This window comes from Chroicocephalus ridibundus, chromosome 9 (assembly GCF_963924245.1).
Source record: "Chroicocephalus ridibundus chromosome 9, bChrRid1.1, whole genome shotgun sequence".
NCBI classification, from domain to species: domain Eukaryota; kingdom Metazoa; phylum Chordata; class Aves; order Charadriiformes; family Laridae; genus Chroicocephalus; species Chroicocephalus ridibundus.
In genome coordinates, this window is record NC_086292.1 from 3,406,292 (window position 1) to 3,422,708 (window position 16,417).

The 16,417-nt window shown below is 45.9% G+C and overlaps 2 protein-coding genes across 3 annotated transcripts in view; both read left to right on the forward strand.

Moving 5' to 3' along the window:
* The window catches only part of BRWD3 (bromodomain and WD repeat domain containing 3), a 62,746-nt gene extending 54,957 nt beyond the window's left edge, over window positions 1–7,789 (forward strand). For both annotated transcript variants that reach the window (XM_063347245.1, XM_063347246.1), the window contains exon 40: window positions 941–7,789. In XM_063347245.1, the coding sequence (XP_063203315.1) occupies window positions 941–1,728 (788 nt within the window). In that variant the 3' untranslated portion in view covers window positions 1,729–7,789. The remainder of the gene's footprint in view (window positions 1–940) is intronic.
* Window positions 7,790–10,223: 2,434 nt separating this feature from the next.
* Window positions 10,224–11,207, forward strand: LOC134520860 (syntaxin-1A homolog). The gene has a single exon (XM_063346729.1). The coding sequence runs from the start codon at window positions 10,326–10,328 to the stop codon at window positions 11,205–11,207; it is 882 nt and encodes a 293-aa protein (XP_063202799.1). The 5' UTR covers window positions 10,224–10,325.
* The last annotated feature ends 5,210 nt before the right edge of the window (window positions 11,208–16,417 follow it).

Below are 16,417 nucleotides of genomic sequence, written 5' to 3' on the forward strand. Positions count from 1 at the left end.
GGGAGTTACAAAAACGCAAACGAAACCAAAAGAATACCCACCCCGAAACCTTATCCTTTTATTAATCAAGTTGAAACCGAAGATGAAAAAAAGTTTTAAAGAAAACTAAATATTTTTATCATAGTCAAGAGTAAGTGGTTATGATTAGAACGGAAACACTGTTTGAAAATTGTGGTATTTTGTCTCTGGGACATGTTTAGCAGACTTTCCACTGAGGCAGGCATTGAATGAGCATTGGCTTCTTCAAGCCTTTGTCAGGTCCATGCTACTGTGCAGTAGCAGTGTTGTATGTTGGGAGGTGAGCTTTTTGTATCCCATCTTAAAGAAGATATTTAACCTTCACTGTCAAATTTGTAACTCTGAAAACATGTAGTATTTTGGTCCCAAGTCAGCGAGATACCTTATGTATTTTTAAATTAAGGCATTCAGCAACCCTAGTTGAGCTTTCTTGGGTTATTTACTGTCTTGAAATTGTGCTTGCCACAGGCGTTCCGTGGACTAAGCCTTTGGAGAGCATGCATTTGATGGGGAATAAATACTGCTTGTGGAGTGTTATTTTAACGTACATAGATTTGAAATGGATTGTCGAGTTTTTTCTGCCTTGGCACCCTACGTAGGATTCAACTGACTAAATGTTAGATGTCTGTGTCTAACCTACTCCCTCTGAGCTCCTTTTATTGACTGGATCTTCACTGCTCTTGTCAAGAGAGTTTGTGGTCCTTGCTTCCAGATAAGGTGAACTGATATACTTTGATGAATTTTCCCCTTAGAGCACCTGTTTGTCTCCATAGAATGTAAAGGTTGTCTGTGGTGAGTAGCTCGGAGCTGGATCATCCCCAGAGCATTCCTCAAAGGCAGATGAGGCAAATCCCCCTTTTTGTATCCTGTTTGGCACAGGCGTGATGATGATAACCGATAGGGTTATTTTGTGTTTGCTTAGATCACTCTCCTGATGGACCACTTACAAATGGCGATGGCAGAGAACCTCGGACAGGAGTCAAGAGGAAGTTAATAAGTGCATCAGAAGAGGATGAGCATCTGGAGGAGGCGGAGGAAGAGGAAAAGAAGAAGAGAGAATCAAAGGAAAAATCTGGTTTGTCTTCATCAGAAAGTGGGGAATCGGGATCCAGTTCAAGTTCTGAAAGCAGAAGTGGCTCCGATTCAGACTCTGAATCAACATCTAGAACAGATCAGGATTACATTGACGGAGACCATGACTACAGCAAAGTCGTGCAATCCAAAAAACCCAAAAGAAAAATCAAAAGAAAAATCACCGGCGGGAAACGGAATTGGCAGGGCAGAGGGACAGGGAGAAGAGGTAGATGGGGGAGGTGGGGGAGATGGAGTAGGGGGGGAAGAGGTGGTAGAGGCGGAAGAGGCTGTGGCAGAGGAAGAGGTGGCGGCAGGGGAGGAAGAAGAGGCCGAGGAGGCAGAGGAGCCTCGCGAGGAGCCACCAGAGCGAAACGTGCCCGTATTACAGATGATGAATTTGAAAATCTGTTTGGAGGACAATTTGGTGAAAACGTGTTTGGAGGGCGATTCAGTAGACCGCCTCGAATCAAAACAAGGAATGAAGGCAGGAGAACCGTCTTGTACAATGACGATTCTGATAATGACAATTTTGTGCACACCGAGGATCCTTTGAACCTTGGTACTTCCAGGTCAGGCAGGGTGCGAAAAATGACAGAAAAAGCCAGGGTCAGCCATCTCATGGGATGGAATTATTGACAGATGAAAAACTTTGGAACAATTTTAAAAGAACTTCAATGGCCTTCTACTGCAGGGATTTTACCAGAAAATCTACCAAGCAAGTTGTGCGGGGACTCCACTCACGTTTCACAGTGGTGCTTTTCCATTATGTCAGTTTGCGTTTGTTTTAAAACTTCAGATCGCCACACTTCATTGGTCAAAACAAGCCTTATTCATTAGGCCTTAAATTACAGAAATTCTTCCCCACACACTGCAAGTTCATCACATTAAAGAGGCTTCCAGCTTCTCAGTAAGAACATGACATTTTGAGTCACGGTTATGACTTCTTTCCCTTGTTTTGTTTTTGTATTATAGAAATAGCACCTTCTTACAGAGTTTTTATGTGGTTTCTGCCATAAATCCTTATACACAGTAATAATTATAACTTTTGCACAATACACCAATCCTAAAGGCAGCTATAAAATGTTTACAGTTTCTATATCGTAAGAAGGATCTGGATTATTTTAATCTTCCCAGGCCAAACGTTCATGAATTGTGCTGAACTGAAGTATGTCTATACTACAGTTACGGGGGTCCTGATGTGCTTTCTATCGGTTCTTTATTCATGTAAAAAGTGACAAAGGGTTGGTGCCTTGTAAATATGTAGCAAACCTTTGATGTGGTGTGTCCTATGTGTGCATTAACTTTATTAAAAAGAGAATACTTGAGAAGTATGAATATCTAGACAAAAGGTGCCAAATGCAAAAGTTACTTGCATCTATTTTCTTTTTGTCCTCTCATATTTTTATAGTATTAATAGAGATTGTGCAGCTAAGGGGTAACTTCAGCATTTGAAAGGTTCCTCCTCTTCAAAGCATAACGTGATTTTTGATAGTAGCTTGGCTACCTCTATTTACAACTACTGGAAACTTAAAAGAAAATAGATGCTATTATTCAGTACGTGGTGAAGAAGAGGCAAGAAGGAGCGTTAGAGGGATGGAATTGCTCACGAAGTTGCAGAGTAACTGTATCTTCATTATATTGCCACAATGAAATCAAATCTAAGTAATTATCAGAGTTTTCATCGGCATAATGTTTTCAGCAGATGATAATTTGGTTGTGCGGATAGGGCGACTGTCTCCCACGCATTTCTGCTGCCGCTTGCTCGGCGCAAATCTGTTTAATTGGTTTAATTTGCCCCTTGAAGTTGATGAGGGGGCTGAGCGGAGCTCTGGTACCTCTGGTGGCTGGCACTACGGATAAGCTCCTTTTCGCATCCTCCAGACGGACTCTTGTATCTCAAGCTTCCAGAAAAGAATTTGTGTTGCACTGTACTCTTGTTATCCTGAAAAATGCTAACTTGAAAACAGAAATCATTTTGGTAGTAGTAGTGGTACAGTATGTGACGACATTTGTAGTCCTGCTCCTCGGTGAACAGAAAGAGGTGTTTGGCGTGGGCTGAGCTGGAGATGTGCGGCCTCTTACTCTGTAGGGTCTGGCTGGAATATATATGGGACTTCAGTTTTCTCCCGTTGTCTAAATGAATTTGACAGTTCTAGCTTGGTTAGATTACACAGCGAGAACAAACGAAAAAAAGAGACTAGAAAGTTTTGGTGGAGTTTTTCAATTTTAATTTTTTTTTTTTTTTTTCAACTTTCATCCAAAATCCTTAAGTTCTTCTGTGCACAGCTTGGTCAATAATTCTGGAAAACCTCAGGCAGCAAAGAGTGACCCATGTATATTCTCAGATGCAGAAGGAAGTTTAATTTTTGACTTTCTATATTAAGCACTGGCTATTTTATCTCGCTTTCCAAAAATTCTAGTTAGATGCAAAATGACTTGAAAAAAATGCAGAGGTTTAGTTTTTTGATGAAGGAGAGTATATCCTAAATTGCTCAGAGCATTAATACGAGTTTATGGTACAGTACAAAAATCACACTTTTAATTTTTTAAGGAATGTTTTGAATCGGCTGTAACCCATTTCTGGACTTGGTTCGGTTGTGTTTTGATGGGGGGGGAAAAAATGCAGAGGCTCTCCTAGTTCTGTGTTGGGCTTTAAAATATAAACACCTGTCCTATCATCTCTCTCATATATATGTATATATATACACACCTCTATATTTATAAGAAATGTATTATTTCTTTGACTGATTGGTCCTTCTACATATGGTAACCAGGAATAGCATGTATGCATCCGTTCATAGTCGGAATCATCCCCCTTTTAGATCAGTCCTGTTGAGCTAATGTAAACACTATGGTTTCTGTTCTAAAGCCTGAAAATCTTGAAATGCAAAAGAAATGCTTTTCATATATTTCTGACTGGCCGAAGATCCACTTACTTATTTATTTTGTGTAGGGGTTGGGGAGAGATAAAACACGTGGATTCCAGAGAAATCATTTTATACCTTTGTGTATTTTAGCAGCAATTAGAATAATATTAAATATGTTCTTACATGTATCTTTCCTATGTAATGAAGTACTGTGAAGATAACAGTGAAGCATCACTTTGCTGTGGCGTAAGTATTAATCAAATGTGTTACATGATTAAGAGCTAGACAGCAGGGTGTGCTAGAACAACAGAACTCTTGCTTATTGTGTAAAAAAAAAAAGCTTTTTTTTCGTGCATGAGAACCTTTTTATAAGCATGAAAGAAATAACTTGGGTTTAGACATGTTATTTTTACTTGGTTTTGTATCTGGATTCTTTCTCTGAGTTAGGCAATTGATTTCTCATCGCCTCATTCTGTGGAATAATTATAATTTCATAGTAACTTGGACACTTTCTCTCAGAACCCAGATCCTATTAGGAGCCACTTATGGTTGCGGAAAACTTAGTATCAACCCAACAGGTGCAGCAGAAGCAGTACAATGATTTAAACCTTGTACCGTCTTGCTCCCTGACGCAAACCCGGGGTGCTCAGCCAGCATCTCATGAAGTTGCTGAGCTCCCGGCAGGCTGCTGCAGAGTCGGGAGCGTGGGCTCTCTCTCTCCTTGCACTTTTAACAAAAATCTCCAAAACTCTGCCTAAGAAAAGGGTTTGAAGTTCTGATTATGTATCAGATTCCCGAAGGCTGACAAGGCGTGCAGGCAGGCCAGGGGGTCCTCTGCTGCTGTGGGGTTAATTTCGGGCATTGGGGCTTTGTGGTTTTCTCTAGATGTGCCGTCTGGCACAGTCCCTCTTCCGAGTTGCAGGGGGCCGTGCGGGCATTCGGAGACCCCTTGGAAAACAGGGCTCATGAGGGGCTTTACTCTCACAGAGCGTGAGCCCCCGCGCTCCATCCTCTGTGACATGGGGCTGAAAGTCTTGTGTGTTCCCAGATTTCTCCTGGCTGCACATCTGCCATCTCCGTGGTGCTCCCATTGCTTCCCGGAGCAGGGCACGAATGAGGAAGGTTATTTTCCAGTAGTGATGTGCTCTTGTCTCAGTTCAGCCCAAACTTTGCCTGCTCTTTATTTTCTCTTATTCTCTTCCGTTCTTCTCTTTGCCATGCTCCACCTCTCTTTAGCTTCCCTTTATTGCCCCTGTAGGTTATTTAGGATACCCTTTTGGAAACTTATGATTTCTTGATGAATTTTATTTTGGCTAGACTGTAAGATTGAATTCTTTCTATGCCTCTTTTTTTCCCCCAGGACTTTCCATATTTTTTTTATATCCACCTCGCTTTGCTAACAACGTTCCCAAATTGCTGGAGGTGGATTTAATGAAGATGGAAAGTTTGAGGGTTGGCTTCTCGGCTGCTCTGTGCCTCTGTGGCCACCTGTACCCTGAGCGGAATCGCTGCCGGGGCAGCACGTTGCTCTGATGTTGGCCATCGCAGGGGGGCACGGCAGCGGGACGGCTCCCATTGTGCCGCCTCACACACAGCGACGTCAAACACCGCTTAGTTCCACCTGCCAGCCCTTAATTACTCCTTTTTTCCCCCCTTGTGAACCGCAGTTAGCGTAACCCTTGTAGAAGTTGTGTGCTTCCCGCCTCACGAGAGGTTTCCGTTTGAAATAACCCGTGAAACTCTTATGTCGGTGCTTGAACTTAGATGGGTCTGGGCAGTTTTATCACTCCTCTCTCTCTATCACTCCTTTCTCCATCAAATAAGCAGAGGCCGCCCCCTTATCCCCATCACCCCCTTATCCCCGTCACCCCCCACCCTGCAGATAAACATAATCATGAAGAAATAATTTGTGGAGGATTTTTGGCTGCTTAAAATTTTGCGTCCTGTTGCGTATTTTAATTTGCCCGGAATGTTTTCTTAAATGTACACCTCGGCTGCTTCTCCTGCACAAAAGACCGCGCAGCACATAGAACGCTGAAAAGAACTGACACCGGGTGCGTGGTGAGGAGAGTTTTCAAGTAATTTAAAAAATGTGGCAAGACCAATTGGAATGTATTGCTTTTGACAACGTTTGGAGGCTCTCTTGACCGCAAAAAAGCAAGATGAACCTTGGCAAGCATTTGAAAAGGCAGCTCCTGGGTGTCTCTGGAAGGTTTCTGCAACCATTCAGAATCACACAGTATGAGCGTGAGAAAATAAGTTCAAATCACTAATTTTTAATAAGAGCTTGGTTAATCTTTCGTCTTTAATCTGAGTGGTGAATGACAGGGAAAACTGAATAGCTGTAGGTTCAAGGATGTCTTGTCAGCCCTGACTTGGAGTCTCCTGCTATCGTTGGTCTGTGTCATGTATTCAATGTTTTAAAAACGTATGTGTGTGTTTACATCTCTTGTTTTTCTTTTTTTTTTTAAACCATCCTGCAAAGTTTTATAAAACGCTAATTATTTACATGATAGACTGAAGGAGCAGTTAACAATCCAAGGATAAATCTATATTTAGTATTTGTAGGGAGCTGTCATTGTGTTCTTACAAGTATGTATTATAGAAAATTACTGCGCATGTGCGATAGATAATTTTCAAATATTAGTATATCAAGAGGTTTACACATTGAAAACAAACAAACAAACCAACTCCTTTATGTACAGTAAGTAACAGCCTGCAAAATTTAGTCTAAAACATGTCTTTTTTAGTATTAGAAATGCAAAGACCTGTTGGAAGCTTGTACATTTTTAATATGTCATGTTCAGCCCACAGCAAACTTACACAACTGTGCTACGAATCCCTGAAAAAAATTAGATTTCCAGTGGAATTGCTGTCACAGCCTTAACTCTAGTATTATAAAAATGGTGCTTAAATACATTTATGTGCATGGATGTGGGTACCTGATAAGAGTTTGTGAGAATTTGAAGTAAAACCGAGCAGCTTAGTGCTGTGCTTGCGCGCTCGTACTCCTGCTGGATAACTGCAGCCACCTTTGGGAACTGACAAATGTGCAAATATTTGGAAAATGTTTAAACAGGTGGACAATTTAGAGCAGTTTCTCAGTTTTTGAGTTGGTGTTTTTCTTTTAATTGGCAAGAACTGCATTCTCTTCCCCATTTCTGGGGCTGCGAGGAGCAGCCAGGGTGGTGAGAGGGGGCCGGGGGAGCCGCGGTCCTGCCTGGCTATTCGCGGCAGGGGTTGGCGTCCCCCCTCGCGGCTGCACCGCTCCTTGGAAGATAAAATCAAAATCCTCCGTTTCTCTTCGTAAAAATGCTGCTTCGGAGAGTGGTGGCTGCTGGGATATACTCAGAAATCGAAGCCTGATGATTATTTTTTCCTGTAGAAATACTAATATAGGCTATTCATTCCTCCGTGAGTCGTTAGAGCAGACTTCATTTAGAAATACCAGTTGATGTTTGAGCAATGAAATTCACGTGATTTAGGCTCTCCAGTTCATGTTCTGGGTGATTTAAAATACTCCAAAAATGCACAAAACTATTAGAATTGTGTCTACTTTCTATATTGATTTTTTTTTTTTCCAGGTGATATTTATGCCCATATCTTCACATCCGCTATCTCAGGTCCCTTTAAATGAATACTTCAGGGATTTTGATGCCACTTGGTTGGCAGACCAAATGTAATATTTATATGCAATGAGCTGTTAGTTTTTGTATTGTACAAATGTAAATTTGTAAAGATTTTTTTCTAGAGTTTTTTTGAAGTCACTTATGTAATCTAGGATGTTTCATTTTCCAGCTGTGGGATTGTCTTAATAAAAAAAAAAAAAAGATAAACTCTTACTTTGGTTTTGCATTACTTACTAAATAGTTTGGACATTAAAAAGACCAAAAGTATTTGAGTTTTCAACGTAAAAAGAAAATCACTTTTTGATTCAACTGGATAATTTTATACTTATAAAAAAAGGAAACTTTTATAAACTGGATATAGAAACTTTTATAAACCGGATATAGAAACTTTTATAAACCTTGCAGGTCTCGAGCAGGACAGGAGGGAGACCCTTACCTCGGCCAAAGGCAAGGGCGAGGGCTCGCTGGGGGTCTGTCACCCAAATCGTCATCCAACCTGGCTCCAAAATACCATTTTCCTGGGCAAACGGAGAGGAACAGCTTATGCTTTCTTGGGAAACTCTGTGAAAAGTGCTGCCTGGGGCGATAGTTGTGTGCGGAGCCTCCCCGAGAAGCACCGGAGCGGGCGCCGAGGAGAAGGTTTCCGGGTGAGGTCCCTCCTGCCGCCGCGGGACACGGGTCGGTTTAGGCGGTGAGGTTCAGCTCGAGGATGAGGTCGTACCTATTTTTAAGGGGTATTTAATGCAAGATGAAGAACAACTACTTTTTTCATCAGTGTTCTTGCCCTTTTGTTAAAGAGCAGCGATAATATTGTTTAAACAGGGCTTCTCCTACACAAGCAGCGCCCGCAGCCGGCGGATGGAGGGCACCGGCTTTGGCTGAAAGCCGCCTTGGCTTCGTGGCCAGCGCAGGCTGGGCACTGCCCGTTGGCGCTGGGGACAGATGTGACCGTCGCCTGCGGACAGTTAAATTGCAAAGTTGGATAAAGCCGGCGCTGCGCTGTCCCACATACGAGCGGGGAGGGGTTGGGGACTGTCACGGAGCTGCGTTTCCCACTGCACAAAGGCTTTAAAGCCCTTGCACCCCATCAGGCACAGACGGATTAATACTCAAATACTCATGCCAGGTCTTCAGCTAAGGACAACCTCCCTGCGGTTAACCTGTCCCTTGCCGTTCAGCTCTCGCTTAAGCCTGTCCTGCCACGTATTGCTCTCGCAATCCAGTATTTTGGCTTTTCCCCTCTTTAATCTCTTGATTTATTTGACATTTCATTTTGTTCCGCTCATTCAAATGGGCCAAATGGAAATTCCTCTCAGATGTGAAAGAATATCTTCTTTTTAATGCAACGCTCATATTCCAGGCCTCTGGAACAGAAGGGCTTTTTTTTTTTTTTTTCCTCTTGGCCTTGTTGGTTACAGAGAACAAAATTAAACTTGTATTGCACAGATGCTGAAGCCCCCCTGCTAAGTACATCCATCAAATGGCATTAACGAGAAGAAATTACACTCTCTTCAGAGCTGCTTTACCTCCGTCAAACCACCCTTTGCTGTCGCTCCTGTAGATATTAGAGGTGTTATTTCATATACTTGATACCCGCATATGTTTAGGTCATATATGATAATGCATGTTATAAGATATCTGATGTAAAATATTGATATGGTAGAGATAATTCAATTATTCTTCCAATGAGCTTTAGAAGTGCATTTAGAGGAAGTATTTTTCATAACGGTAGCTTTTGCAGATGTTTTAGAATGAAATTGTGATTTTTCATGTGTTTCAGCAGCGTGTGTACTAAACACTAGCTTGCAGGACAGCTGTGTCATCCCAACGCTCGTTTCCAGCCTGGAAAACCCCAAAATGCCTTCCTCCATCCACCCATCACTGCTGGTGCCGTGCTCCCGGTGTGCAGGGGATCGCGGGGCACCCTCCGGCTCTCGGAGCCTTGCCGACCTCCGCAGGAGGGGAAGGCCAAGGTTTGCCTCCATCCCGCCTTTTCCGTTCAAAACAGGCACTGCAATGGGATGATTTTGCCCTTCAGTGGTTATATTCTCATTGAAACTGTTTTTCAAGGCTCCCAAGGAACGCGGTGTAGGTTTGCAGACATGCCCTTTCTTTGTTTGAAGGCCCAGGGAAGTGGTCGAGGCACCATCCCTGGAGGTATTTAAAAGACAGGTAGATGTAGTGGTGAGAGATATGGGTTAGTGATGGTTTTGGTCAGAGTTAGGTGGGTGGTTGGACTCGATGATCTGAAAGGTCCCTTCCAACCTGGGCAATTCTATGATTCTGTGTTTCTAAGGCCATTTTTGGGGTGCAGCACGTAGGTGCCACCACAGGGCCCACCACAGGGGAGGCCGGGGGAGTGCCAGGCAGGCGGCCCCCTTCCTCTGCCCCCGGCATCCCGGACTTTTGGGTTTCTTTGTTCCGCGGTGAAGAAAAGCCCTTTGTCTTGCAACACAGAGGATCGGATGTTGAGCCAGGAGAGCCCCTCCCGTGACGCTGGCGGTGCTGGCAGCCATCCCGCCCCAGGCCGCCTTCCTCCCGCTCTGCCTCTCGGCAAAACCCCTCTCCCCTCCCCGCCGGTGGCTGACGCAGGACGGCCTGCCCGCCTCCATCAATATTTGCTCAGGCTCGGGGAGGGAAGGTTTAACAGCTCCGGCTGACGCAGGGAGCTCCGGCCTCGCGCCTGCCCTGCCGGGGCTGATGTGCCGCCCCATGGTGCCGGCGGCCAGTGCGGAGCATGAGGGACCGGCTGGCGGAGCTGCGGCAGCGAGCGGCGGCCGAGGGGGACCCGCATGAGGATGGCCTGTGCTTTGACAACCCGGCCTTCGGCGGGGACGACGCCAGCCCCGTCAGCCGGGCGCTGCAGGAGGCGGCCGAGCTCTGGCGGGCACTGGATGGGCTGGAGCAGCTCTCCGAGAGCATCGACAGGACGCAGCAGAGGGTGCTGAGCTGCACCTCCGAGGACAGCATCGCCCGGGAGAAGCAGGGACTCGGTGCCGCCAGAGCCGCCTTCACCCGCCAGGCCGTGGCCCTGCAGCCCCAGCTGGGGGCCCTGCCGGTGGCGCCGCAGGGGGGGACGGGGCAAGCGGGACCCCGCGTCCGCCAGACCCAGCTGTGGCTGCTGCTGCGGCGGTACCGGGCCGTCCTCGCCCGCCACTACGCCCGGGAGAGCCGCTACCGGCAACGGCTGAAGGAGCAGATCGAGAGGCAGGCGGAGCTGGCGGGCATCGACCTGGGGGGTGAGGACCTGGACTGGCTGGCTGAGAGCCCTGAGGCACCTCGCATTGTGGGCCGGGACCTGGAGGAGCTCAAGGCCAGGCAGCACCTGGCCTTGGCCCAGGCGCGCCAACGGCAGCTCCTCGACCTGGAAGCGCAGATGGCGGAGCTGCACGGGCTCTTCCTGCAGCTGGAGGGGCTGCAGGCCGAGCAGCACGGGGCCGCCGACAGCGTGGAGCACTACGTCCTGCACACCCTCGACTACGTCGCCCAGACCGGCGGCGAGGTGAAGAAAGCCTTCGCGTGCCAGCGGCCGTCGCGGCTCTCGGCCCTGCTGACGGCCATGCTCAGCCTCTGCGCCTGCTGCACCTGCCTGCCCTGCCTCAGCGGGACCCTCCGGTGAGCCGCAGCAGCACCGGCAGGAATCTACAGTGGCCCTCATGGCTTCCCCCTTGTGTCTGTGCGAGAAATGGTGTCCTGAGAGGCTGCTGTTGTCCTGCACTTCTTGCCCGATGGTGCGGGGACCATGCGCACCATGCACAGTGGGACTGGGACCACGCACACCTTGTGCGATGGCGTGGGCACTATGTACACTGTGCACAATGGCACTGGGAGTGTGCACGATGGCACTGGGACCACGCATGCCTTGCACAAAGACATGGGCACCATGGACACCTTGCACGATGTCCTGGGGACCATGCATACCGTGGATGGCAGCATGGGGACCATGCACACCCTGTGTAGCAGCATAGAAACCACCGTCAGGGGTCAGAACTAGGTGATCTTCAAGGTCCCTTCCATTCTACGGTCCCAAACCATTCTATGATGCTATGGTTTGCCCAGTAGGACAGTCACCCAGACCACTGCAGCATCTAACAAGGAAAAGCACTTTTAATACTCTGAAACCCAGCTTAAAAACGTTAATGTTTGTTTCTTTTTAATTTATTTAAAGGAAGGGATTTAAAAAAACAAAAAAGCCTGTTGAAGTTTTTGGCATATTTGTTGTGACGTGCGAGGGGACCCCCTGGCTTGGTGCTGCCATGGAGCAGCGTAGAGGCTCCTCCACCACATCTGAATTTTTGTTCTTCCGGCTTTCTCCAATTTCTACTTCCTATGTGTTTTTTACATGCATCAATGTCGCATTTTCACCGTTGTTGATTTGCAAACAGGTGGTCACATTTGGGCCAGCTGGTTGGGTGTCCCCCTGGGCCCAGCCCGTGGTGTGACACCAGGAGGGTTTACGCAATTGATGCAGTTTTTAGGAAACTGCAGGAGACAGACTCTTACTTGAACCTGCACGTTGCCAAATCAGCCGATATCACACGTGTGCTGGAAACTCAGTGGGACTGTTTCCTCCAGTCCTTGCGATACCATCTGAATTTCCCCAAGCCTCTCAAATTTGAGACACGGCAGCAGAACCGGGGGCCTGTGTCCTGGCAGTTTCTGGGGTCAGGTCCCAGTTGTCTCGGCCACCCCTTGGTTTGTTTTTGTCTTCTGGCTGAGCCTTAATTAAACAATTTCTTGTTAAGCTCTTGAGTGGGGATGGGTGAGTTATTTCTTTGCAGAAGAAATTTCTATTCTATTTCTATTTCTAACGAAGAGCAGAAACAGAATGACCTCTTAGCGTGTGTGTTGGGCTAAATTCTTATGAATCTAGAAAACTTAATTTTCAGCCTGATGAGTGCACATTTTTTCCCTATGTGGATATTTTCCGTTCACCTGGAAGACTCCCGGGATCAGGAATGTCAATCCTTGGGAAAGCAGTGGTGCCCTGGGGAGCCAGGCTGAGCCCTCTCTGCTCCTGCATGCTTTTCCTTTCTTTTCTTTGTTTGTGAAGTCTAAATGAATGTTACTTTTTCATTCAAAACATGATGAATGGAAGTTACCTCTTTATTTAATTTTAAAACCCCCACAACTTTTTATCTGAGAGAAGAAATGGACTGGTTTTCTATAGAAAATTAACTGTAATGGAAATCCAGGGTGGCAAGCACAGCAAGGGTTTGGGATTTAAGCACCTGAATTCTATGTTTCCCTGGAATTCATAGAAAAGGCAAGTCAAACAGCACCACTGCTGTGGGAGCGCCAGGAGGCACGTGTATGGGTGACTGGAGGATCTAGCTGGGACATCCCCGTATCCCGGGATTCTTTCACTGCCAGGCGCTCCGGAGCTGCATCCCCCTTTCCCCAGCACGATGTTCCCAGGCAGCACTAAGAAACCCACCAAAACTGTGGTGTTTTGTGTCTGGACCGTAATTTTGGCGTTTCTTCCCGGTGCTGAGGCCGGGGATGTGCTTGGGTCGGGGCTGAGCTCCCGTAAACGGGAGCTGGTTCCACTCGGAGCACACTCCAAGCACCGTGCAGTGAGGAAGAGGGGGAGCCCCGGGAAACGAAGCAAAGCAAGCATTGCAGAGCTGCTCATGAAGTGAGGATGGGCTGAACGGGCACTGAAGGAGGCCAGAGATTGTGTTCATTGCTAAAAACTTGATGTGATCATGTGATTAAAGATGATATGAAAACGCAACCTTAATTATGCTATTTCCTAAGCCCTGAGTTTGGGCTCAGCATCCCCAATGGCGTATGATGGGACGAAGATGAGAATAACAATTCTGACAACAAAGCTTCCTGGTGAAGTGGCCTTCTCTTGGTTCCTTTCTCTCCTGTTTGTCGAAGAACCCCAGAGGAAGTTTCCCAAAGTGGAAATCAAATAAAAACAGCAAGCAGAAGGATGCGCTTTATTCACACTTGCTGTGGTGGCTCCTGCTCCCAACCGGCCTCTCCAGCAGGGACCGCCTGCCCTGTCCCATCTCATGTGGCCAGACCAGAGGAAACATCATCTACAGCTTGTATTAAACCCCACGTTTTATGTGCAGGTGCCAAAGCAGCCTCCTGGGGAGCACTGAAGCCTGTTTACAGACTCCCAGCACGTACGGAGAAGGGAAAAACCTCAGGGGTAGGGGAGGTGGCGAATCCAAACGCAGCATAACTGATATTTATCCATGTTTTATGCAACACCAGCACGGCTCCGTGCAAACAACCTCTCTGTAGAGCGAGCACCTGCCTCGGGAGAGCCCTGGCTGAGCCCCGGCGTGGGTCACTGGGCAGCACCCTGCAGAACTGGTTGAGCTGCTCAGTAAATGATTATCCGTAAAGCGCAGGGAAAAAACCTGTGTTACCGTCAGTGCTTTCAGCCAGGGCATATTCGCAGGAGTTTTCACGAAGCACAACCTCCTCCAGAGCCTGGCGTGGAGGTGATGGTCCCCGCGCTGGCTCCTTTGCTGGCAGCAGCAGCCGGTGGCACATTCCGTCTTGCCTACAGGGGAGCAACTGAATTAACAAGAAAATAGCCCTGGTTTGTGTTACAAGGACCAGTGAGAAGTTAAAGACGTAGGAGAAAAAGATGAGAAACTTTGCACCTCAGAGCAGATCTTCCCACCAATGGCTTCAGTGGTTTATGAGACTTTATGAGTTTGTTCATTGGGTTTTTTTCTTGATTGCCTTTCATTAAATATTGGCCTCGGATTGAGACTGATTATTGTATGGCAAAGTAATTAATAATGTTGTAATGCGAGCACGAACATTTGACAGGATGGGGAAGTTTCCTTTCTCTTCTGAGTAAAGGTTGGGACTTCATTTGGAGCACGTTTGGTTTATGAATATTCCTGGGGATGACGAAGCCGAGGTGGAGGACCTGCTTTAATGATTCAAAGAATATACATGAGGAGGCTGTTTTAATTATTTCCCAAATGAGCGTCATAAATTTAGGAAGTTCACATTTAAGGGGAAAATTAAAGCCAAACATGTGAAGTTAAAATCAGGCTACCCAAACCCCTTAGCTCTGCTCTCTAATGACATGCTCAGAATGAGATCCATTAAAAGGGGAACTTTTTAGTAAAATGCATTAAAATGAGCTGGCTTAAAAGTACAAAATGTGCTGGCAGCACACGCTGGTTTTCAGTTGCAAAGTCTTTCAGTTGAAGAGATGTTACTGACAATAATTTTTTTGAAGACTTAAAAATATTTTCCTGATGTTTAGACAAGCAAATAATTCCAGAACAATTTAATCACCCTATAGAACTTTTTTTTTAAGGCAAGGTACATTCTTGGAGCTTAACAGTCTGTCGTTCCTGCTCGGAGACCCCGGGAGGGCTCATGCACTCCAATTCGAGCACCGAATTTTTATCCCTTCAACACTCTTGATTTTTCATGTCACCCCCTGAAAAGAATGATTTCATGTAAATGCACCTTTAAAAGCTTCCTAACATGGAATAGGAACTCAGGTCCCCAAGTTCTGTCCAATTGGCAGCACCTGTTGGGCCAAACCTCTAGCCATACGTGTTTATTGGCAAAAGTGAAGGGGAAAGTCGCATCAGTGTTTAGGACTGTAATTCCATTTTGCTGTACTCCAGTTGGGCTTGACTAATGCACCCTGGCACGAGAGCAGGGATAAATTCTTAATTCAAAATATTTAGGTATTTTAATTCAAGAGGCGAGATTTAATGAATTATATCTTCATTTTCCTCAAACTATTTCCATTGAAAACCATCATTCAATATTTCCATTTCCAGAATTTTTCCCCAAAGCTGTTTTTTTGTTCATAAAGGCTTCGTATACCAAATCCCACTTGGTATTTTTATTCTGAGTATACTTCATGTCAAATCAGAAATTCGTTCTTCTTTGTGGGCTACCAAGTTATTGCGCTGCTTCAAAACACTTCTTAAGTTTCATTCACCGATACAAAAAGTGTGTCAGCAGTTCAAATTGACTTGATTTGTTTTTCCCCAGTTTTTCCTGTGTTTTCCAGTGAATCAACAACTCTATTCACAGAGCTCCTCAAATATTTGCCGCTGCTGCCTGTCTTTGAAAAATGCAGAGATCTGTCTCGCAAGCCTTTCTGCGAGAGTGGGGATCGCTGCCACGAAATTCAGGGGAGCCACTTGTCTTTCCAGCAACAGGTTGGGAACTCCATCCTTGTTTTTTATTGGCAAATTGGGCTCCTTTCAGGGTTGTTTTGGTGCTTGCTCCAACCGGATGTCTTTGGCATCCCAGCAGCCCCATCCGCGTGGGAAGCACGGAGCAGGTCGCTTCCCAATTTTATATCTTTTTAAAGTGTGTTTCTCCAACAGGCATGAAATAAATTGTGTTTTCCAATGTTAAAATATTGGTATTTGGCAATATTTGGGCAATATGTCCGATGGGTATTGGACAGGGATGAAGTTTGATCTCCATGCCTCTTCCTGAAGACAAAACCTCCCGGAAATAAATTAGGATGAAGCAGTTAATGTTTTTTACAGCGGTCTCTATCTTAGCAAATCCATTCCTTTGGTTTGTTGACCTGCAGCTTTCAGGAGAAATTTCTATGAAGTTTTCTCCAACACTGCCTTCTAGTGGGTCTTCATGGATGTGTTGCTACGACTTACCGGCATAGATGGAAGCACTGCGTGTATCAGCATTTCAGACCCAAGTTTGGGGGAATAAGCCAGGCCTTGCACAAAATTGCTTTGAATGACCAGCATCAAGCAGTCTTCTTCCAGAGAAGAGCAGATTTGAAAGCACTTAAAGAAAGGGAGATCCCAAACTCTGAGCCCTGTCTGAGGGCTACGTCCCTGGTGGGAA

Coding starts and splice junctions, on each gene's coding strand:
- LOC134520860 (XM_063346729.1), top strand. CDS start 10,326: ATGAGGGACCGGCTGGCGGAGCTGCGGCAGCGAGCGGCGGCCGAGGGG.